This window comes from Chlamydomonas reinhardtii, chromosome 8, assembly GCF_000002595.2.
Source record: "Chlamydomonas reinhardtii strain CC-503 cw92 mt+ chromosome 8, whole genome shotgun sequence".
NCBI classification, from domain to species: Eukaryota; Viridiplantae; Chlorophyta; class Chlorophyceae; order Chlamydomonadales; family Chlamydomonadaceae; genus Chlamydomonas; species Chlamydomonas reinhardtii.
In genome coordinates, this window is record NC_057011.1 from 2509530 (window position 1) to 2530867 (window position 21338).

Here is a 21338-nt window from a genome sequence, read left to right on the forward strand (position 1 = left end):
GATTGGCTCACAAGTGCAGTGTCCTTTTAGTAGCGCACTGCTTCTACATCAACAAGAAACATAACGAAAATGCAGGTTTCACGCGCTGCGGTGTGCGCGCGTTCGAGCTTTGTTCGCGTGCAAGCCTTTTCGTCGTGCCCGGTCGTTCGTGTCAGCACTTGTGCTCGTGTGCGTGTTAACAGCGCTTGCCGGAGCGCTGCTCAGCCTCGCCAGCGGCCATCGCGCTTCGTGGGCGCCCGTTCGGAGCTCAGCGACTCGCTAAAGGAGACGGCTGCGCTTGATGAGCTGATCGACAAGCTCCTGAGTGCCAAGTCACAGCAGCAGGTGCGGGTTCGGCAAAAAGGGTCGGTCGCGCCTCGATTCCTGCCGGCGGCAAGCGCGACGACGCACAGGCTATTGCATAGACGCAGTGTTGGCAAACCAGGATTAGGGTCGGCCGAATCCGATCGGGGGGAGCGCCCAGGCGAGTGTGTGCCCGCCGGGTTTGCGAGGGTTGGCGACAGGCCCCTCCACGAGCAACACCCACGCACACAACGCCCGCAGACACACACGCACGCTGCGCGACGTCTCCACCCTGCCTCTTTCCTCTTCACACCCTTCACCCCTGCCACCCTCACTCTGTGTTCCAACCACCACCTCCTCACCGCCTCGCCCCGCCGCTTCCCCACCACCACGACCACCACCACCACCACCACCACCTGCCGGTGCCCATCCCCGCATCTTCACTCGCCGCATGTCTTTATCTTTTGCTTCCCGCAGCTGGCCCAGCTGGTTGCGGAGAATGTTGTGGCTGTGGACACCAAGTTCTGGATGCGCATCGCCACCCGCAACGACACGGCCGCATCCAAGGAGGACAAGGACAAGCTGCAGGTGCGGGGAGGGCTGGGGACTCGTGGGAGGGTGGGGATGGGGAGGAGGGGAGGGGAGGGAGGGCGATGAGAGGGAAGAGAGGACGAAAGGGAGAGGAGAGGCGGGAGAGGGAGAATGGGGAGGTGAGAGAGCGGGGAGGGAGGAGGTGGAGGCGAGGAAAGAGGGAAAGGAGAGGGAGACGACGGAGGAGAGGGAGGATGGGGAGGCGGACGGTCGTGCTTGCCCCTTACCAACATGCGCACAGCGCCCCCCACTCACCCAACCTGAGCCCCCACCACTCCCACCCCCTCTGTCCTGCTGCTGCTGCGGCTGCTGCTGCTCCTGCTGCCGCTGCTGCCGCTGCTGCTGCTGCCGCGGCTGCTGCTGCCGCTGCTGCCGCTGCCGCTGCTGCCTCACACGCCATGACTTACTGCTGCTGCTGCTTCCGCTGCTTCCTCAGGGCCTGGCCACGTCTGTGATGGTGCTTGTGGACACGGTGCGGCGGCGCACGGAGCAGCAGCTGGCGGACAGCGGCGCAGTGCTGCAGGTGGGGGGAGAGGGGTGCTGGGGAGAGGGGTGGGGGTGAGGGGAGGAGGTGGAGAGGGGATGGGGAAGGAGGTGGAGAGGGGAGGAGGGGAGGGGAGGGGGAGAGGGGAGGAGGAGAGGGAAGGGGGAGAGGGGTTGTAGGTGTGTATGATGTGTACGTGTGTGTGATGTCGAGGGGAGGAGGAAAGGGGAGGTGTGTGAGATGGGACAGGGTTCAGGCAGGTTGGCGAGGTCCCATAGGGTGCAGCTGACGCCCGTACCCCAAGCAGACAGTAAACAGTTTGCAGCGGCAGAGCAGGAGTGCATGGCTGGTCGAACGCCGGAGTTACTGTACCGACAAGTTGCTGGCTGGCTGGAAGTTTGCTGATGCGCATTCCTCACGCTCCGGGCGCCCGGCCAGGCGATAGCACCACACAGACACACCACAACGCCACACTCGCTCGCGATGCAGAGGAAAGGGGAGGTGGAGAGGGAAGGAGGGTGGAAAGGAGAGAGGTGGACACGACCAGAGGGGGGAGGGGCAGCCGCGATGCCGCACGTGGGTGTATGTGTGGGGCTAGCTGGCCTCCTTCACGGGGTCCACTACAGCCTTGACACCCCCTATGTCGCACAACCTCTTTTCCAACCGTCCTCGCAACCCCACCACACACACACATACACAGGACATCCTGGTTGCGGCCGCGGACGACAAGGGCGAGTGGTACCTGCCGCTCACAGACGACCAGGTGGGACACAGGGGGACACAACGGGGGTGAGGGGGGTGAGGGGGGTTGGGGGTGGGGTGACAGTGGATTTGGTGGGGGTGTGGCGGGGCTGATGCGGTGTGTTTATGGTGGGCGGGTGGGCAGGTGAGACGGGCTTGGGTGCGCGGCGGCTGGGTGCTGCAGGTCTTTGCCGTTGTCCGCCTTGGCAAACCCCATCTTCTTCTGCCCCCATTCCGCGCCTGAATTCCAGATTGAGTCTGTGCGCTAGTTTGGCTCGGGTTGGCCTAGTTTGCGCTGCTCTTCACAACCTCCCCCCCTCCGCCTCGCCCCCTCCCTTCTGTCGCAGGTTGAGTCAGTGCGCGAGGCGCTCAACCGGCACCGCGACCGGCTGGATGAGGCGTTGCTGTCCAACGCCTTCGCCTGGATCAAGAAGAGCTCGGAGGACGGGTGAGGGGGGGAGGAGGGGAGGAGGGAGGAGGAGGGGAGGAGGGGAGGAGGGGAGGAGGGGAGGAGGGGAGGAGGGGACGAGGGGAGGAGGGGAGGAGGGGAGGAGAGGAGGAGGGGAGGAGGGGAGGAGGGGAGGAGGGGAGGAGGGGAGGAGGGCTGGAGGAGGGGCTTCGTAGGGGGGCAGCATGGCATGGGCGACGACGAGGGGGCGTGTAGGTACCAGCCTACTGCTACCGCCTGGCTTGCCGACTGCTACTGCCACCGCTGCGCCTGCTACTGCCGACTCTGCTCACACTGCCGACCCGATGCTACTGCCAACTGCCAATCCCATTGCTACTGCCGCCTGCTGCTGCTGCTGCTGCTGCTGCTGCTGCTGCTCCTACTACTACTACTGCTGCTACTGCCGCTCCCCACAGCTTCGACGGCATGGTGCAGCTGCTACAGCTGGTGCTGCAGCTGTACGCGGCGCGGCAGCTGGCCACCGGGGAGACGGAGGGCGTGGAGGGGGCAGTCAACAAGGTGCGTGGCTGCGTGGCGGGTTGTAAACACCAGCCCGAACTAAACCAAACCAAGCCAACATAGCGGAGGGGTGGCGGGGGCGGGAAGGATGGCGGGCGGGTAGTCAACTTGACAAAGGAGACCCCTCCTCTGCGCCCTGGCCGCTGGCCGTTCGTCCATACACGTCTCGCAGCTGCTGCTTCAGTTTCACTGCTTCGATCGCGATGCCCACCCGCCTCTTTCCTGCCCGCCTGCCCCCTGCCCCTGGGATTGGTCCAGAGTGAACCCCTGCCCCCTGCCTCCTTATACCAATTAACACACCTCTCCCTCCCCTCCTCCCCCGCCCTCCTACCTCCTCCTGCCCTGCCCTCCCCTCCTCCCCCCCAGCTGCTGGGCTCGCAGGAGAAGCAGTGGACGCCGCTGCTGCGGCAGCTGGTGGCGGAGGGGCAGCTGACGGAGGCGGCCTTTATGGAGGCGCTGCAGCGCAAGATGGAGGGCGTGGTGCTGGGGCTGCAGAGCGGCAGCTACGCGCAGCGCGTGCAGGTGTGTGCGGGGCGTGCGGGGCGTGGGGTGTGTGCGGAGCGTGGGGTGTGTGGGGGCTTGGAAGGGTCATAGCTGGGACCCGCGGGATGGTGACCATTTTGCACATTTCCACAACCCACCCACCCACCCACCCACCTACCCACCCAACCCAACCCAAGCAACCATGAATCCCTGCCTCCATACACATGCACCCCCGCCCCCCCGTCTGCCTTTTCCTGGGCTAATCATGAATGTAACCCCCACCTCGTCGCCCAGGCCGAGTACCTGAAGGAGGCGGAGGCGCGCGCCAAGTCCGTGTTCCAGGAGATCGCGGCCTCAGCGCCCAAGCAGGCGTAGGGCGCAGGCAGGCATAGGGAGCAGAGGGGCGTAGGGAGCAGAGGGGTGCGTTGGTGGTTGTGAATGGGGGGCGCAAGGGCAGGTGCGCAGGGGCGCCGGCGAGGGATGTGTATGTGGGGATGTGGGTGGCGTGAGGGATGGGGAGGGGGAGGGGGGAGTGGCGGCCGCGGGCACGCGGCGTGCGGTGGAGGTGGGCTGACGCAGCCAGGAGGCAGCGGCAACGGGGGCAGCGGCAAGCAAATGGCGGCAGCAGCAAGGAGGCAGCAGTAGCAGCAGCAGCAGCAGGAGGAGGCTGTGGTGTGGGCTAAAGCGTGCGACACGGAAGAAAGGCAGGGGTGAGAGGCCTGAGAACGGATGCCCGGGGGATGCCGCCGCCCCCAGCGCCACGGCCAGGATTGCAGTGCCGTACTGTTTTGGCTGTGTGGGCTGTGTGGGCTGCATGGGGTTGAGAGTGGAAATCGAGAGGGTGGGTTGAGCGAGACAGTAGCTCGGCCCGGCAATGCTGGCGCTGGCTGCTGGAGTAAGCGGTGACGGAGATCGGAGGGGGGACGAGATGGTGGGCTAGCCGGTGTGAAGGCTAGATAGGACGTCGAAGCGAACGGCAGTGGTGCAAAAGCAGTTCTTGGTCAATGTCGTACTGACTCCGCTCATCTACCGTACTGTCTACATGCGGCAGCGCTGCGTGTGGCTTGCTTTTATTTTTGCGGTTGGAATGTTGCGTGGCACCGACGCGCGGGAAAGCTGCCGATGGCGCATCCTATATGATGGGGGGAGGGACGCAAGGGGGAGGGCGGATTGCCGTACTGCTTTCGTGGGCGCGAAAATGGCTCGCGAGGTGACTACGCTTTCCTGCCCCTTGCCATGTTCCATCACGAGCTCGCGACTACGCTTTCCTGCCCCTTGCCATGTTCCATCACGAGCGAGGCGTGGGAGTCCCAGAGGTGCGGGTTTTAACGTCATCATAACGCCGCCTCGAGTCCGGTAAGAAGCACTGCCAGGCTTATCTCTCAAAGCGAGCAAAGGATTGGGGGAAACACGAGGGTTTTCCTGAAGCCTGAAGGCATCAAAATTGCCCGATCGAAGTCCAGGCGTGTGCCCGCCAAGCATTCTGCGTCATTATCAACGCCGTTAAATTGCTACAGCAACAGTCATTTTTCTTTCCGTGCAGGCCATAAGTAGCTTCAGGGCACAGCTTGTCTTGAACTGAACACTTTCCTCCGACCTCGTGCTTCACTAGAGCCCATCGCTGCATCCTTGACAAAGGTTTTCTATGTTAAGTAGTTGAAGCGAACTGCCTAGAGGACGCTTTCCGGCGCGTTTGACCTCCGGCAAGCGGAAGGCTTCCTCTCGCTTAAACGATGCCATCCTGGGCCCCAGCGCCCGACTTGGCGGATGAGGACATAGTGGAAGATGATGACCTGTACGTGGGCGGGTTTGGAGGTCGCCGGACAAGTGCACCGTCTGGGGGCAATCCGCCTCGCGGGCTTACTGCGACGACCAGCTTCAAGGTGAGCGCTGAAACGGGACGCTGAAACGGGACGCTGGAATGTCGTCGGCGCGGTAGCAGTCGGGGAAGCTGCTTTGTCTGGGGCGAGTTTGAGTTGTGCGACCCCCTCCCCCCGCCATGCAAAGCGTGCGCACGGCCCGTCACTGGGGCCTGGTGTAAACACCAGGAGTTGACTCGCCCCCCCCCCCACCCCCGTCCCAAAAAACACACAGGACCACAGCATCCTTGGATCCGCCTCCGTGTCGGCCAAGGTGCTTATGCCCTCCAACTCCATGCCACACGCCGGGCCCGTCGGCGGCACGCACGCGGCCGCGCCCCCGCCCGCGCCCGCGCCGCTGCCCAAGCCCCCCGCCTCCAATGTGGGCGTCTACCACCGCGGCGCGCCCATCATCGCCACCGCCTCCGCCGCCGCCGCCTCGCGGCCCGCCTCGGGGCTGCTGCTCCGCAACCCCCGCGCCAGTGCGCCCGGCGGCACCGCCGCCTCCACCACCGCCGACGGCGGCTACGCCGGCGCCAGCAGCAGCGGCTACGGCGCCAGCGGCGCCAACGGCGGCGCCTCCTTCAGTCGCAACCATGAGGGCGGCTACTACGGCGGCAGCGAGGCGGCGGACCGGCTGGACAGTGTGGTCAGCCGCATGCGCGGTGACATCCTGGGCGGAGACGACGCCTCCACGGACTCGAGCGTGCACGGCGGCGGCGGCGCCGGCGGCGGCAGGATGGGCGGCAGTAGGACGGGCGGCGGCGGCAGCGGGTTTGGAGCTGGGGCGGGGGCGGGGGCAGGGGCGGGCGGGTTGTCGGGTGTGTTGCGAAGTCACAACGCGCCCGCGTCCGGGCCGGGGGGGCAGGGCGGCTACGGCAACGGCGGCGGCTACGGCGGCGGCTACGGCTACCCGGAGAAGGGGGTTGGTGGCGGCGGGCATCTGCCGCCGGGGGCGGCGTCGCAGGCCCAGGCGCAGCAGCCGCTGCGCGGCGGCCCCATGCCTGGGCTGGACATGGGCGGCGGCGGCGGTGGAGGAGGCAGTGGAGGAGGTGGCCGGCCGCCGCTGGTCCGCAACCTGAGTGCCCACGTGCACAGCAGCAGTCACGCCGCGCCCGTCACGGTGGCCGTGCTGCCCAAGGCCGCCGCCAGCGCGCGGCACCTCAGCGCCGGCGGCGGAGGCGGCGGCGCCTCGGCGGTGGCGGAGCAGCTGCAGCACCCCCCGCGGCAGCTGGCGGCGCCGGCGCTGTCCGCCTCCTACTCGGGCGAGGCGGGTGAGGCGGGCGTGGGGCTCTCCACAGCGCCCGCGGCGGCAGAGGATGCGGCCGGCTTGGGTTTGCGGCCAAGCCTCGCGCAGCACGCGCAGCACCACCACCAACATCAGCAGCACATGCAGCAGCACACGCAGCAGCAGCAGCAGCAGTCGACACCGGCGCCTTCGGTCATGCTGCGCGCGTCCGCCGGCGCCATTGTGGCACCGGCGGGCGCGGCGGCAGGGGGCAGCCACCGCCGCCACGACGGCGGCGGCAGCAGCGGAGGTGGAGGCGGCGGGGCTTGGGCTGACGGGCCAGACACAGGCGGCGATGAGCGGCTTAGCGGCGGCGCCCAGCGGCCCAGCAGCGGCGGTGGTGGTGGCGGTGGCGGTGGACTGCTCGGGCTGTTCAGCCGCAGCAGCTCGGCCCGGCGTAAGTCGGAGAACGCGGGCGGGCATGGGGCGGAGCCGCCCGGCGGCGTCGGCGGCGGCAAGGGCGCTAACAGCAATGGCAGCAGTAGCAAGGTCGGTAAGGAGTCGAGGAAGAGCAGCAGTGGCGGGGCCGGCGGCGACGGCGATGGGAATGATGGGGATGTGCGGGAGGTGGCGGCGGCGGGCGGCGTGGGCGGCGGGCGGCCGCCCAGCGGGCTGCTGAAGCGCACTGCAAGTGCGCTGGTGTCGTGGGCTCGGTAGCAGCGCGGGAGCAGCGAGGGAGGAGCGAGTGTAAACGTGAGCGGCAGTGTGTCGACCGCGGAGTGGCTGTGTGTGGGCGTGTGAGTAGGTAGCACAACAGCAACAACGCATGATGCATGGCCACAAACAGCTCGCCCGGTGACTTGCATGTCGTACTCACCGACTCACGTACCTGGCGGCGCTGGAGGGCAGTGAGGCTGGTGGCCAGTGCAGTTGCAGGCTGGGTTCCTGCTAGCGAGCACGAGGCGGCACAGGCAGGCTCTGTGTGTATATATCCTTATATTGTCAGCGGCTATCGTATTCACAAGCCGTGTCAGTATTATTGTAGAGTAACTGAGTGGCGGGTGGTTGGAGCGGGGGCGCCATAGCGCACCATCGCCGCCAAATCGTAGCGTCGCCATCGCGGCCTTTGCAAAGCAAGCGCATGGCCTGCGCGCTGCCGCCGCAGCGAGCCGGTCATTATTTGAATATGGTAGTGTTTTGAGTGTTGGGTCTTGGTCCACATTGGACTCATGGCGGGCCTCTGCATCGCCAGCACGTCAGGCCGGGGGCCACACACGAAGCCACGCACGCTCACATCTCACAACGCAGTGCAGTACCTAGGACGTGTGGGCCGCGTGTGCGTGAGGGTTGTAACAGTGGCGTACTGACGTTGCGATGCGCGGCACGAGCTCGTGTTGTTGGCAACGCATGTGGCACGCGTATGCCGGCATGTAAAGTGATGCGGAAGATGCCACGCGCAAGCGCCTTGCCTGGCCTCCTGGAGCTGAGAGTGCGGTCATGGCACATCGACAGGCAGCAAACAGGTGCGGGCAGGCCGTGGAAGGGCAGTAAGGCACGGGCACTCGTTGCAGCCCCGATACGGTAGTCGGGTGCAGCACGCGAGGGACCAGTGGCCAGTGCGCAGCCACGCAAGTGAACCACAGTGAACCCGAGAAACGTACGGCAATCCGCAATCGAGCATGACAGGCTCCCCGTTTACTCGTGCCGTTTACCCCAGGCCACTTGCTTAGGCGCCAGGGCTCAGGGCACGTGGTGACTCACGAGGGCAGCCGGTGGCCCGGTGCCCGCCTGCCAGGTGTGCAGAGCGGTAGAGCCGCCCAGTTCCGCTTCTGAGCTGGCCGCCTGGCAGGACTGGAGCTCATGTCCCTGTTTGCACCCCTAGGCCCTAGCTCCTGTCTGGCGGTGCCCGCAGTGCAGTGGGGCGGGTGGGCGTAGGAGTGCCAGGACCGTGCTATCAGTATCAGCTGCCTGTCGTGCTGACTTCCGCATGTCGTGAGGCTTGCCCGCACTCTAGCCAAACGTTACCATTCCCACCCGGGGCTCAATTAGGCAAGGGATACGGAATCTTCTGCTTTTACACACCACCCAATGTGGGGCAGCGTCCGTGTTGACTCTGATCCCGGCTCCGCCCTTCGAATTGTCCGTGACGGGCCGTTGAGTTCTGTCGAGACCCCCTCCATGCACTTCCATCCACCACTCCCGCCTCTCACTCACCACTCTCATGCTTTGGAACTTGCACCTGCCTGCACGCCTCTCCCCTAAGGCCGCACCCAACTCAGTTGGAGCTAGGTGCCATCTCGGTTTCTTATAACATCATCGTCATCCTACTCTACTTGGCATGGCTCAGCAACGGCCTTCCGCGCACGACCCTAGCCATTCAACAGCCCGGATGCGTGCAGCCACAGCCTCAGTCGCGTTCGCTCCCACGGGCCGCTACGCAACAGATAGCAGCCCGGGGCCTATCTAGCTAACAACCACAAATCCCACGTAGTCCGAACTCAACGCTGCACTTCAGCGCATGTTGGCAAAATCAATCGCCGGCCGACCGACCAATCAGCTCAGTCCTGCTCTGAGTATGTAGACCGTGCGGGTGTCCCAATCCAACCAGGTTGTTAAACACAAGGAGCACAAGACACGCGCGAAACACAGCATCAGTGCTACAGCGCCGCCGGGCATATAGGTACGTATTCACACACAACGCACAGCGGCGTCTGCCGTTCCCACACATCAATACAGCGCCCGGCCCACGTCCGGGCCCTAGGCCGCGCCACAGCCGCCCAACCGGCGCACCCACACACCCAGTCCACGGCGCCAGCCGTCAAACCCGCCGGCGCCTCCCGCACTCCTCAGTCTGGGGCGAAGCCGATTAGTCGACCTCCTCGATCTTGGGGCCGGCACCCGAGCCGCCCGAGGGGGCAGCGCCGGCGCCGGGCGCGCCGCCGGGCATGCCGCCCGCGCCGGCGCCGCCCTGGTAGAGGCGGGTGATGATGGGGTTGCACACGCCCTCCAGCTCCTTGAGGTGGTGCTCGAACTCCTCCACCTCGGCCATCTGGTTGGCCTCCAGCCAGTCCATGGCGGCGGTCAGCGCCTTCTCCATCGACTCCTTGTCCGAGGCGGACAGCTGGCTGGCCACCTTGTCCTCGCGGATGGTGTTGCGCATGTTGTAGGCTGCGTGGGGAGGAGGCAAGGGAGGAGGAAATGTCAGCACCATGGTCGTGCAAGGTCACGGCGTCAGGTCCGCTGCTAATTGACAGGTCTGTCACACGCCCCGATCATGGCAAACCTCAGCCTATCAGCTCTTCCAGCCCGCCCCAGTCCAAGAAAGCCATACAGCTAATCCCACCCGCATGCGAACCCAACCCCTTCCATCCCCGCTACGGCGCGCATACACACAATCACACCCGCTCACCGTAGTTCTCCAGCGAGTTCTTGGCCTCCACCTTCTTCTTCAGCTGCTCGTCGTCAGCCTTGTACTTCTCCGCCTCCTGCACCATGCGCTCGATCTCGTCCTTGGACAGGCGGCCCTTGTCGTTGGTGATCGTGATCTTGTTCTTGTTGCCGGTGGTCTTGTCCTCGGCAGACACGTTCAGGATACCGTTGGCGTCAATGTCGAAGATCACGTTGATCTGGGGCACACCGCGAGGCGCCGGCGGGATGCCGGTCAGCTCGAACTTGCCCAGCAGGTTGTTGTCCTTGGTGCGCGCGCGCTCGCCCTCGTAGACCTGGATCAGCACGCCGGGCTGGTTGTCGGAGTAGGTCGAGAACACCTGCTCCTTCTTGGTGGGGATGGTGGTGTTGCGGGGGATGAGCACGGTCATGACGCCGCCGGCGGTCTCCAGACCCAGCGACAGGGGCGTCACGTCCAGCAGCAGCAGGTCCTGCACCTTCTCGCCGCCCTCGCCGGTCAGAATGGCGGCCTGCACGGCGGCGCCGTAGGCCACGGCCTCGTCGGGGTTGATCGACTTGTTCAGCTCCTTGCCGTTGAAGAAGTCCTGCAGCAGCTGCTGCACCTTGGGGATACGGGTGGAGCCGCCCACCAGCACCACGTCGTGCACAGTCATCTTGTCCATCTTGGCGTCGCGCAGGCACTTCTCCACGGGGTCCATGCACTTGCGGAACAGGTCCATGCACAGCTCCTCAAAGCGGGCGCGGGTGATGGAGGTGGCGAAGTCCACGCCCTCGAACAGGGAGTCCAGCTCGATGGTGGTCTGCGCGGCGCTAGACAGCGTGCGCTTAGCGCGCTCGCAGGCGGTGCGCAGGCGGCGCAGAGCACGGGGCGAGGTCTTCAGGTCCTTCTTGTACTTGCGCTGGAACTCGTTGGCGAAGTGGTTGACCAGGCGCTCGTCGAAGTCCTCACCGCCCAGATGGGTGTCACCGGCAGTGGCCTTGACCTCGAAGATGCCCTCCTCAATGGTCAGCAGCGACACATCGAAGGTGCCGCCGCCCAGGTCGAAGATGAGCACGTTGCGCTCGCCCAGGCCGCTGTGGTGGGAAGGGAGCAAGGGATGGGTGGGGAGGGAGAAGGTTAGCGTCGAGAGCAGGAACCGTGTGTTTGCTTGACCGCGGTCCGCTGCTTCGCTAGGGGCGCATACGGCGCGCTGAAGGGCACGAGCACGGATGCTGCGCGCTGGCTCGTGGTGGCTGGTTTTGGTCCCTTGGCCCAGTCTGGACTCTGCACATCACCGCCCCCGCTTCCAGCTCCATCGCACCGCCGTGCCGACCCTACAGCTGCGCGTCGCCGTACGCCCATCCTGAAACCCTGCGGCACGCCCTCACCCAACCCAGCTGCAGAGCCCCTCAGTAAGCATGCAGCGACCTAAGCTCACCTGTCCTTCTTGTCCAGGCCGTAGGCAATGGCGGCGGCGGTGGGCTCGTTGATGATGCGCAGCACCTCCAGGCCGGCAATCATACCGGCATCCTTGGTGGCCTGAAAGCACAGGAGAACAGGGAACAGGGAGCGATGGCGTCAGCACGCGGGTCAACCGGTTAAGCCGAGTAACAAACACGCTGAGTGGTGGACAGAGATGTCAAGAGCGGGAGGGTGCGCGAAGGTTCTGGCGAGTGGCAACCCCAAAGGCCGCGGTGGCACCCCAAGCCCCCCGGTGCCGCGTGCCGTGCGTACCTGGCGCTGGGAGTCGTTGAAGTAGGCGGGCACGGTCACCACGGCCTTCTTGACCTCGCGGTCAGCGCCCAGGAAAGCCTGAGCGGTCTCCTTCATCTTGATAAGCACCATCGAGGAGATCTCCTCAGCCTTGAAGACCTTCTCCTCGTTCTTGTAGGAGACTGCGAGCGCAAAGAGATAGGTTGTGAGCAACTAATTTCGCACACAGCACGGACCGCTTTGCGAGCTGAACTTACCAACGATCTCGGGCACATCGTGCGCGCCGGCGCGAACCTGGAAAGGCCACAGCTTAATGTCCGCCTGGACAATGGGGTCCGAGAACTTGCGGCCAATCAGGCGCTTGGCGTCGAACACCGTGTGGCGCGGGTTCATAGCGACCTGTGGAAGGCAGGTCGGCGAAGGCGGGTAAGTGGCTGCGCGCGCTGAAGTCGGCCCGCCCAATTCGCAACGTACCTGGTTCTTGGCGGCATCACCAATCAGACGCTCAGTGTCCGTGAAGGCCACGTACGAGGGAGTGGTGCGGTTGCCCTGATCGTTGGCAATAATCTCCACGCGGTCATTCTGCCAGACACCCACGCAGCTGCGAGCATTGAAGCACGCCAAGGGTCAGCTGGTGTCCAAGAGACGTTGAAGGTGCAGAGGGAGCTCACCTGTACGTGGTGCCCAGGTCAATACCGATAGCGGGGGCCTCCTTGCCCATGTTTACTGACTCTTAAGCGAGTTGAGTGGTTATGTATAGCGGCAGAATAGTCGCGTATGTATAAGTGCTCGTTTGTCGCTGAAAGTGGAGGTCACCGTTCGGGGTCGCGGGCTTTTATACCGGATGGGTGCCGCCAGCGGGCCGTATGGCGCCTTCTGGACGCCGCGCGCCCCATCGCGGCCCTTCCAGAGCTTCCCCCGCCCTCATAGCCCGCCAAATCAGTCCTGTAGCTTCATACAAACATACGCACCAATCATGTCAAGCCTCAGCGAGCTCCCCGCCGTCACGCAGACATATGTAATTTGCGATCTCCAATCGCGCGCACGCCAGACCCGCTGTCCCCGGCAGATCGCTCCAATGAATAGCTCAAGTGCATTAATCTACGGTTCTGGTTTCGCCTGGCGCAACGGCGGCTCGGGCTCGTTTGGCGCCCTCAAGTCGGTTCTCGAACCGTCGCGGCCCTTCGCGTGACGTGTGCCCTGCGGAGCTGCCGGCCGGGGCAAGCGGCCACCGCGCTGAGAACTCCACCTTCCCGAGGTCGGCGGTGTTGCAAGGGGCTGTAGCAGGAGCAATGCACGGTGAGGCGCGTAATGCCTTCGCGTAGGGTGGGGTTGGCAATTGGCACGCGGCTGGGAGCACCCGGCCTGTCACGCCCACGTCACTGCACTGGGAGCCGGCCTGGTTGGCTTAGGAAAGCCATCAGACCGCATGAGACCATGTGTGTGTTGAATGTCGGGCTGGTCTGGTCTGGTCTGGTGTGTGACGCCCCGCCGGCAGCATGTGCGGCTTTGCGGGGAGGGGGCTGTTTGGAGGTGGCCAAAGCGGCGGCGATATGGCTGTCGACTGGAAGCCTTCTATGAGCTTTGGGTGAGCTTTTGAAGGGCTTTGACGGGCTGGTTTGGTGTGAGGCGGGGTGAAACCTCGGGCGTTGGGTGCGATGGCGTGTGGTTCAGCCTCTGCGGCGCCTACACACTGCAGCACTTGCACTGCCGTGCCTCGATGCATGATGTGGGCAGGCGCTGGGCCGCTGCCCTGGCGCACCACCCACACTCGAGTGCTGACGTGCCGACGTGCCGCCTTGTGGCGCAGCTGCGGGGTCGGCTGCCGGTTGGGTTACGGGAGGGCCTGCGATCCGGGGCGTCGCCACTGGTGTTCCGTTCGTGTGTTGCAAGGGCCGTGGGGGTTCAGCGTGTGTATGCGGGACCCCGGAGCTGCCCCTTCACAGGCTCCCGGATGCCTCGCCAGATCCACAGCTTCGCATGCACCAAAACCTTTGCAAGCCGGGGCTTGTCAGCCCCACCATTGCTCGAAGAATGGCCTCAGGGTTTTGGGGGGGGGGGGGGGTTGGGGCTATATGGCGCGCCACGAGCACACGGAGCAGCTGGGTAGGGGCGCCGCGTTGAGAAGGTGGGGAGCGGGAAAGCTGGCACGTGGGGCCGAGGGCTACGCGCCCCACTAGCGCTGCGGGGGGTGGGTTGGGGGGGGGTGAAGGGGCTCGTCCGTGTCACGCAGCAAGAGACACAGCACGCACGCGAGAATTGTGGGCGCTGGAGGAGGGGGGTCACTCAGCTTCGGGGGCAGGCACGGCACGTTAGCTCGCGCTGCTGCGGGCATGCCCGGGCGACACTCGCGCAGCCCGCTCCCTGTCGATATTGCAGCAACTGGGCCCCACAGCAGAGCACCGGGTCCTGCCGGGCCCGCACCGCCCTCCACGGCCACACATTCCCGCAGGCAGATGCTCAGGTGGGGCCCCGTGGGTCTCTCCTCCTCCCGGTCTCTCCTGTCACCGCCTTCTACTTCCTCGCCATCATCACCCTTTCGCGTTTATTTTACCCTGCAAGAACGTCTTAAAAGCGTTAGAAGCTCTATCGACAGGTGTATAAGCTCTCCCGAAGCCAGTTCTGGGCTTTGCTCTCGCGCGGCCCCTTAGCACTGCCCGATTGCTCCGAAAGCTCTCAGGTCAGAACGCAGCGCCTTAAGCAGTAGCTGCAAGCAGCCATAGGCGCAACAGCCGCAACCACACAAGCCCCGCGACAGCGGACAGCTGCGACTCTGCAGCAGAGCCGGGTCCACATGCCGACCCTGGGCGTCAGTAGCAGCGCCGCGGCGGGCCGCCCCGGCGGCGGCGGCGGCAGTGGCGGCGGCGGCGGCAGCAGCGGCCCGGGACTGGGGGGCCCGCCGTCGCTGCGGCAGTATCACTCGCCGCTGCGGCGCTGGGTGTGGGCGGCGGTGTGCGCCAACCTGGCCTGGGCGGGCGTGTTCGCGGGGCTGTGTGCCGCGTCCTACAAGGTGGAGACAGGGGAGGGGAGGGGAGGCGTGGGCCAGGCAGGGGAAGTGGAGACAGGGGAAAGGAGGGGATGGGGGTGTGTGGAGGATGGAGGTTGGCAGGCGGGGGGCGGTCCGCAATGCGGGACAGGGCATCAGCCGTGTGCAACGCGTTAGCTGCGTCGTGGGTGTTTGGGCGCGTGTGCGGGCGTAAGTGCGGCATGCAGGCCCGCTGATGTGAGCGTGTTGTACTGTACGGTAAGTGCCAGGAAAGCACAAGGGGAATGAACGGTATGTGGGATACAGAACGATTGTGCGCCTGCGCATGTGTACCGTGTGTACCATACGTGTTCAGGGCTTCAATGCAGCTGTGAGTCAGCTGGCGGCGGTGAAGGACGCAAGTGACCGCGCGGCGGCGGCGGGCGGTGACGAGGCGGCGGCGGCGGCGGAGCAGGCTTCGGGACTGCCTCCCGGGACCAAGGCCAGCGACTGGTGGGTCGTGTGCGTGCGTGCGTGTTTTCGGAGTTGTGAGCGCACAAGGGGGAAGGGCCGCGTGAGTGTGTGTCTGTGTGTGTCATGTATAAGAGCTTGGTGGTGCGGGAGCGATGGCAAGGGACACACTGACCACGTCATGCTGGCTATACGTCCACGTCACACTGCCGATCCCTCATCCACCTGCAACAACACAACAATACAACAACGCAACAACGCGGCAACACAACCGCAGGCAGGCGCTGTTTGCCGCGGCGGCGGTCAGCGCGGCCTTTGCGGTGGCGCTGACCATCCTGTTCCATGTGCGTGCGTGCGTCCTGGGGAAGGCGCCGTGCAGCTGCCGTGTGTGTGGGAGGGCGGTGGCGTGTTAGTCAGAGAGGGGACTATATGCCTGAGACCAACGAGTGTGTGTGTGAGGGGGGGCGGGGGGTTGTAATAACCAGCCCAAACTAAACCGAACCAGGCCAAACTAGTGGTTCTATGTGTATGTGCCCGGGCCCAATGAAACAGTCCCATCATGGGGGTTGGAAGGGGAGATAATGGCCACCATGGTGTGTCTGACAGGGTACGCATGCTCCGCCTGCCACCGCCGACTGGTGGTGCCGCTGACGGGTGGTGCGCTAACACCTGGTTACCCGGGCTCTTCCCTCCCCTCCCCGCAGGCCTGTGCGTTAGCTCTGCTGCTGTGCTCCTTCAAAAGCCTAGCTGACCCGCACCGCCGCTTCGGCCGCGGCTTTGTGGCGGCGGCGGCGGCGTGTGTGGGGCTGCACACACTCAACATAGCGCTGCAGGTGAGGAGGGGCCGGGCGGGTGGGCTGTGAACGGGGGAGTTGCCGAGTGGGCAGGTGGGTGTGTGGGCTGTGGCCTGTGGGCTTCGATCCGGCAAGGCTGGCAAAGGCTTCCCCTCCCCCCCCCCCGCAGTTCCAAGGCTACGGCCCCACACTGGCCACGTGGCGGCACCGCCTGTCCGCCGCCGCCGCCGCCGCCGCCTCCTCCGGCTCCCCCTCCTCCTCCGCCGCCTTCAACCCGGCGCTGCTGACCGCCACGCTGGCCTTCGGCTGGCTGTCGTTCCTCAACTACTCCGCCCTGGCCGTGCTGCTGTTCTTCTGTGAGTCACGCCGCGATACCTGTGTGGGGGTGTGGGTGCGAAGGGGTGCAATGGGGTGCAACTGTCGGGGGGGGGGGGGTGTAGGTGCCAGCCCAAACTAAGCCAAACCCAATGCAAAAGAGCGAGGAGGAGAGCGGGGGTGGGCACATTGAGCTGGGCTGGGCTGACGGGGCGGCATGGCGAGGGGTGCGGTTGTGATGTGAAGCGGTGCGTGTCGGCCGGTCGGCCCGAGGTGCCGGCCCAACCTGTGCCGTCCCTGTGTCAGCCCCGCCGGCCGGGTGGTCAATGCTCTGCCTCTGTGCCCCCGCAAGTGGCGAATCCGTGTGTCAGGGGCGACTGGGAGAGCTGGGGAAACCCATGTTGATCCAGGTGTGCCTGACGTGTGTGCTTTTGTGTGTTCGTGCCACACGCGCCCCTCTGCTCTTGCTTGTCCTAGATCACAACAACACGCGCCCCTCCGCAGGGAACGACCCGGTGGATGTGTACCTGTTGGACCGCTCCCCCGCCGGCGCGCTGTAGCAGCACTTCGGGAAAGAGGGAAAGGCAGTAGCAGGCAGCAGCGCGGGCAACTGGAGAGGCCACCGCCACCGACAGTTGCGGTGTTGCACTCATGATGCGTGGGTTGTGACACCTGCGGCCTGCTGCGGCTGGCGGCGACCAGCGTTTGGCACGTGCATTACAGAAGACGGGGACACAAGGGAAGGAAGGTGTCGACCCCGTGCATGCAACTGCGCGTGGGGGACGGTGGGGTGACGTGGGAGACGGGAGCCGGCTGAAGGGGTGAGACGACGACGTTTGATGACAGTGCTAGTGGCCTAGTGCTGGACTATGGGAGGCATGTACAACACCTGATACTGGGGTTGACTATGGGCACACCAACAAGCCGACATGGTGACGGAGGCCAGCGGCCGCCGACGCAAGGGTTGGGTATGGGGCGTGTGCCATGCGGGTTGCGGAGGTGGTGGCGGCGGCCGTCTGCGATGTAGGGTGTTCCACTGCATGTACGGACAAAGGCTGCGGGTACGGACACAGACACGGCGGTAAACCGGCATGGCGTTGAGGCACAGTGGCTCCCCGGCGACCGAATCTCAAATATAACGAAGTGCGTGTTAGACGTTGAAACTGACCCGACGTGCTGTGCGCAACATCCCAGCATTCCGACATCTGTGGGTTTGGCACGCGTGTCATGGCAGCGTACTAGCCCTTGCGCCCCGGGAGTTGGCTGTGCCCATCACTCCCGCCTCAGGGACACCCCGCACGCCGTGCACGCGCGCATACGGCACACCGGCACTCGGCTCAGAACACCCCACACTGACAAGGCATGCGACGCTCGATGAATCGCGGCAGTTGGCAAGCTCGTCGCCCCCTGCAATTTCAATGCAAGCAACTGTCTCGCCAAGGGATCGGGGCTGCTGCCGCAGCGCATGCCGCATTCGGGCTGCGCTGGCAGGCTTGCTGGCAGGTCCACTACCTTTCCTTTTGCACTAACTCATATACTTGTACATCAGGCTCAGGCTTCTTGCTTGTCAAGTCGCATCACAAGCATGGATGTACGACATCATCGTGTGCAAGGCAGCGTGATGAGTAAGGCAGCAAGCGTCATCCGCCAACAGCACCTGTAGCAGCGGTACCGTGCTCCGAGCCTCTGAGCCTCTGAGCCCCATCACGCACCGCCGGCGGAGGGAGCGCACCGCCGGCGGCCAGGCACACCTTTGCAAACACCCAGCAGCATTGCATCAGCGGCCCCTCAGTGACAGCGCCACCGCAGCCCACGTACCACCCGGCGTCACCACCCTTAATTCGGGAGCGCATGTGCCTACCTGCCATCCTGCGCCCTTTCCCACATCTGGACCTCGCACACCCAAATCATCACCGCTTCCTAAACTCCTTGGCACCGACAGCCCACTGATCTGACGCCGCTGCAGAGCTGCCACGCACAACCAAAGCCTCCCGCTGTCCTACTGCAGTGGCGCCAATTGCATGCAGCAGTCCCAGCCAGCAGCTGCGCTCCCTCGCTCACTCTCCTCGGAGTGGCAGGGCGGCACCTGCCTCCATGAATTCCTGCGGCGGAGCTGGGCGTCAGGGCAGGGCTCCTATCTTAATGTCTCCAGACATTAATTGGCCATTTTGGCCGTTTCCTAGACATTCCTCCCGGGGGCTAATGTCTGGGGCGAGACTTTGTTGGCCCGGGTTTGGGGCGGGTTTTGTCCGAAGTCCTATGGAGAAGCCCCCAAACCGCCATGTGCCCAGACAAAAGACGGCGGCCACCCGGCCGTTTTTGTCTGGAGCTAGACATTAGCCCGAAAACAAGATACGACCCCTGCGTCAGGGCCTCAGGGGATCGTAAGTGCAGAGCCCTCGGCAGCATGCCCTTGCCGCAGCCCTCTCGTGCCCCTGGCATAGATATCCCACACAAGAAGGATCAGCACCAAACCTCACAGGCAGTCAAAGCACCAAACCATTGCCCCTCGCGGCCCTCCCGCACACTACTCCCAGCTCCCCACGCCGTACACCCAGGCAGGTATCTGCCCCGCCCCCGGCCCCGCCTCCTGACCGGGAAGCGAGCCCGGCCTGCACCCCTCGCGTCACCCGGGTGTGCCATCCAGCTCCCGCCTCCCACCTCCCACCTCCATGAATTCCCGGCGCGGCTGCGGCGTCCTGCCCATGCATGCGCATTCCGCAGCTGCCGCACAACCCGGTGGCGGCGGGCGTAGCTTCCACTGCCTCTCAAGGCAAACCTGTGCTGGGCAGTGGCGCGGGCTGCAGCATGCAAAGCACATCTGGGGGGGGGCTGCGCACGCCAGGCTGTCCACGCCATGCCTTCCTGCCCGCCCCCAGACACGCAGCCCACCCCTACATACGGCCCTACCTCGCATGCAACCCGCCGGCTGGGCCACGGCAACGCGGGACTATGCCTCGTACCACCCTCTGCTTTCCCTTGTACTTGGAGTTCAAGGACAACGTGCAAGGCCACCCCCCAACGCATGTATGTGTCCCTCCCAACACCAACTCCCGGGTTGCGCACCTGGCCGTTGTGTGCAAACGAGATACCGGCTCACGCGTACACCGCTATGCACTGCCCGTGGGACGCGGCTCAGGCGCTCAGCTCCAGCTCCAAAGGCACTCAGCTCCAGCTGACCAGCTCCAAAGACAGGCGCGCACACGTTTGCAGTGAATGGCAGTCACCTGTGCAGGGGCAAACGCACACAGGCACAAGCACCAGCACCATGCAGCTGCTAGCACGGAGTCGCTTGCCGCCCCTCATCATAAGGCCCAGAGTACAAGTATGCCATCAAGCCCTGTGCCACCCACCTGATTTCCCAACGCCACAGTGCCAGAAAATCCACTGCTGCGCGGTGGTGTATTGCCGTGTAGGCGTCCATGGCTAAAGAGAAAAGAGGTGCACTGGCTTACTTTGCGTCGTGATCAGTTACAACTGTCAGGCGTCCGCAGGGGCGCGCCGTTGCTCACTGTCAATTCCCGGTGTGGCGAGTTGCGCACACAATCTCGGGTTATTCATTTGGGTCACATATTGAAGCTCCACAAACCGACTCTCCTATGTAGTTGCGAACCAAGAGTCACGTTCCTAGCCTACTCAAAGCCTCTGCCATAGACGAAGGGCATCACGTACGGCTCTCTTCAATCTTACGACAGCCCACGATGTCACCGCCGTGCTAGCAGCATTTCATAAATCGCCAGATTGATGTCTTCATATACAAAGCTACCAGTCAAGCAGCAGTCACAAGCGTTTGTCAAGTAAATCGTCGTCTTGGTCAACCGTGTGTGTGTGCGTGTGGTGACATCGAAGTCACAAGAGTCATGCCATGTGGGTCAGCCGTCATTCAAGTCAGCGTCAAGCTTCAGACCCCCGCAACCAAGGGGGTCACTCCTGCTACGCGGGGTCGCGCGGCGTCGTGCGCACTGCAACTCACGCCAAGGGGCGCCCATGCCCTCTCGCAAAGTCCCCGCAAAAAATTGGGCAAGATGAATTCTACACTTTATAGGAGTCAACAGTCTTCCGCGCCCAATCACGCGCTCAATGCCACTGCCTGCGCATCAGGGCTAAGCCTCTGCAGCTCATCACATGCTGCGCTGCGACCAATCCTAATGGCATCGCTTTACTGAGGGCTGTTGGGCATCCAGTTCTGGAACACGCCGACCTTGTGGTTGCGGATGCGGGCATCGAAGAACTGCTTAAACGAGTTGTCGTAGCGCTGGGCCGCGGCGGCGCTCTTCTGCTCGTCTTCGTAGTAGGCGATGCTGGAGGTCTGCAAGGCGGATGCGGAGGGGAGGGGAGAGGGGAGTGGGAGTCAGGACGGGGAAGGAAGGAGGCGGGGAGGCCGGGGCGGGGAGACGCGTCGTTCAAGGGCCGCACAGCTAGGGCTTCCGGAAATTGCTGGCACTGGCAAGCGACCGCACAACACCTATCAGTCTATCAGTCCAAATGCGTGATGGCTGGCAAGGCTGTGTTGACGTGTACACTTGAGCTCGAAACGGAATTGTGCGGAAAAAGGTTCCCGACGACACAATTGTGGCTAGCCGGTCGGCTCACCTCGGGGTCAGCGGTGGGCACACGGCAGCACATCGCGACGAAGGCAGCGCTGGCGTAGGTGATGGGCAGCATCAGGATGTAGGCCTGCGGGATTAAGGCACAAGCGGGGTGTCAGCGCGACCAGCATGCGGAATGTGCTGGCGTTGGCAAAAAGCGAGTGACGACCGCGACAGCACGTAAGGCAGCGCTGCGTGGTGGAATCAGAACGACTCACATCCAGGGGCAGCTTGAAGGGCAGAGGCATTCTTGAGCGGCGACGAAGGAAAGGACTCGCGGCGCGAGAGGAAGGACTAGTATTAGTAGTGGGCGAAGGGAGCAGCGAGTATTCAGTGTGCTTGTGTGGAGCTGAATTGCTATACACCAAAGGGCTGGCCGGCGCGGCTTAAATAGCGTCGCGAGCACCCCTCGCCATTCCGCGCCCATTCCGTCCTTCGGTCGTCCGGGACCGCCCCCGTCCTTCGGTA

At 64.4% G+C, this 21338-nt stretch overlaps 5 protein-coding genes across 5 annotated transcripts; 3 read left to right on the top strand and 2 right to left on the bottom strand.

Annotated features, from left to right (window-relative positions):
- The first annotated feature begins 28 nt into the window (after window positions 1–28).
- CHLRE_08g372000v5 (uncharacterized protein) lies at window positions 29–4890 on the top strand. Its single transcript, XM_043065052.1, has 8 exons — window positions 29–324; window positions 760–870; window positions 1310–1396; window positions 2058–2120; window positions 2446–2546; window positions 2963–3065; window positions 3432–3587; window positions 3843–4890. Exons 1-8 carry the CDS (start codon window positions 70–72, stop codon window positions 3921–3923), a joined length of 957 nt encoding a protein of 318 aa, XP_042922053.1. The 5' UTR covers window positions 29–69; the 3' UTR covers window positions 3924–4890.
- Window positions 4891–5058: 168 nt separating this feature from the next.
- On the top strand, window positions 5059–8081 carry CHLRE_08g372050v5 (uncharacterized protein). Its single transcript, XM_043065053.1, has 2 exons — window positions 5059–5431; window positions 5643–8081. The coding sequence occupies exons 1-2, from the start codon at window positions 5282–5284 to the stop codon at window positions 7350–7352; spliced, it is 1860 nt and encodes a 619-aa protein (XP_042922054.1). The 5' UTR covers window positions 5059–5281; the 3' UTR covers window positions 7353–8081.
- Window positions 8082–8697: 616 nt separating this feature from the next.
- On the bottom strand, window positions 8698–12548 carry CHLRE_08g372100v5 (uncharacterized protein). Its single transcript, XM_001701274.2, has 7 exons — window positions 12408–12548; window positions 12211–12337; window positions 11994–12135; window positions 11758–11918; window positions 11462–11562; window positions 10045–11117; window positions 8698–9803 (listed from the first exon to the last, which is right to left on the bottom strand). The coding sequence occupies exons 1-7, from the start codon at window positions 12455–12457 to the stop codon at window positions 9502–9504; spliced, it is 1956 nt and encodes a 651-aa protein (XP_001701326.1). The 5' UTR covers window positions 12458–12548; the 3' UTR covers window positions 8698–9501.
- Window positions 12549–14288: 1740 nt separating this feature from the next.
- CHLRE_08g372150v5 (uncharacterized protein) lies at window positions 14289–17420 on the top strand. Its single transcript, XM_043065054.1, has 6 exons — window positions 14289–14782; window positions 15078–15214; window positions 15450–15516; window positions 15877–16005; window positions 16136–16322; window positions 16786–17420. Exons 1-6 carry the CDS (start codon window positions 14531–14533, stop codon window positions 16839–16841), a joined length of 828 nt encoding a protein of 275 aa, XP_042922055.1. The 5' UTR covers window positions 14289–14530; the 3' UTR covers window positions 16842–17420.
- A 2318-nt stretch (window positions 17421–19738) lies between these two features.
- On the bottom strand, window positions 19739–21228 carry CHLRE_08g372200v5 (uncharacterized protein). The gene is made up of 3 exons (XM_001701276.2): window positions 21089–21228; window positions 20875–20958; window positions 19739–20590 (listed from the first exon to the last, which is right to left on the bottom strand). Exons 1-3 carry the CDS (start codon window positions 21116–21118, stop codon window positions 20441–20443), a joined length of 264 nt encoding a protein of 87 aa, XP_001701328.1. The 5' UTR covers window positions 21119–21228; the 3' UTR covers window positions 19739–20440.
- Between the last annotated feature and the right edge of the window lie 110 nt (window positions 21229–21338).

Excerpts from the sequence above, each read along its gene's own strand:
- CHLRE_08g372150v5 (XM_043065054.1), top strand. The coding sequence starts at position 14,531 with ATGCCGACCCTGGGCGTCAGTAGCAGCGCCGCGGCGGGCCGCCCCGGC. Across the intron at positions 14,783-15,077 it reads GGAGGGGAGGCGTGGGCCAG|GGCTTCAATGCAGCTGTGAG; the intron begins GCAGGGGAAGTG and ends ATACGTGTTCAG. Across the intron at positions 16,006-16,135 it reads CACTCAACATAGCGCTGCAG|TTCCAAGGCTACGGCCCCAC; the intron begins GTGAGGAGGGGC and ends CCCCCCCCGCAG.
- CHLRE_08g372200v5 (XM_001701276.2), bottom strand. The coding sequence starts at position 21,118 with ATGCCTCTGCCCTTCAAGCTGCCCCTGGAT. Across the intron at positions 20,959-21,088 it reads CCTTCAAGCTGCCCCTGGAT|GCCTACATCCTGATGCTGCC; the intron begins GTGAGTCGTTCT and ends TTAATCCCGCAG. Across the intron at positions 20,591-20,874 it reads TGCCCACCGCTGACCCCGAG|ACCTCCAGCATCGCCTACTA; the intron begins GTGAGCCGACCG and ends TCCGCCTTGCAG.
- CHLRE_08g372000v5 (XM_043065052.1), top strand. The coding sequence starts at position 70 with ATGCAGGTTTCACGCGCTGCGGTGTGCGCGCGTTCGAGCTTTGTTCGC. Across the intron at positions 325-759 it reads GTGCCAAGTCACAGCAGCAG|CTGGCCCAGCTGGTTGCGGA; the intron begins GTGCGGGTTCGG and ends TGCTTCCCGCAG. Across the intron at positions 3,066-3,431 it reads TGGAGGGGGCAGTCAACAAG|CTGCTGGGCTCGCAGGAGAA; the intron begins GTGCGTGGCTGC and ends CCTCCCCCCCAG.
- CHLRE_08g372100v5 (XM_001701274.2), bottom strand. The coding sequence starts at position 12,457 with ATGGGCAAGGAGGCCCCCGCTATCGGTATTGACCTGGGCACCACGTAC. Across the intron at positions 11,919-11,993 it reads CGATGTGCCCGAGATCGTTG|TCTCCTACAAGAACGAGGAG; the intron begins GTAAGTTCAGCT and ends TTGCGCTCGCAG. Across the intron at positions 11,118-11,461 it reads GGCCTGGACAAGAAGGACAG|CGGCCTGGGCGAGCGCAACG; the intron begins GTGAGCTTAGGT and ends TTCCCACCACAG.
- CHLRE_08g372050v5 (XM_043065053.1), top strand. The coding sequence starts at position 5,282 with ATGCCATCCTGGGCCCCAGCGCCCGACTTGGCGGATGAGGACATAGTG. Across the intron at positions 5,432-5,642 it reads CTGCGACGACCAGCTTCAAG|GACCACAGCATCCTTGGATC; the intron begins GTGAGCGCTGAA and ends AAAAACACACAG.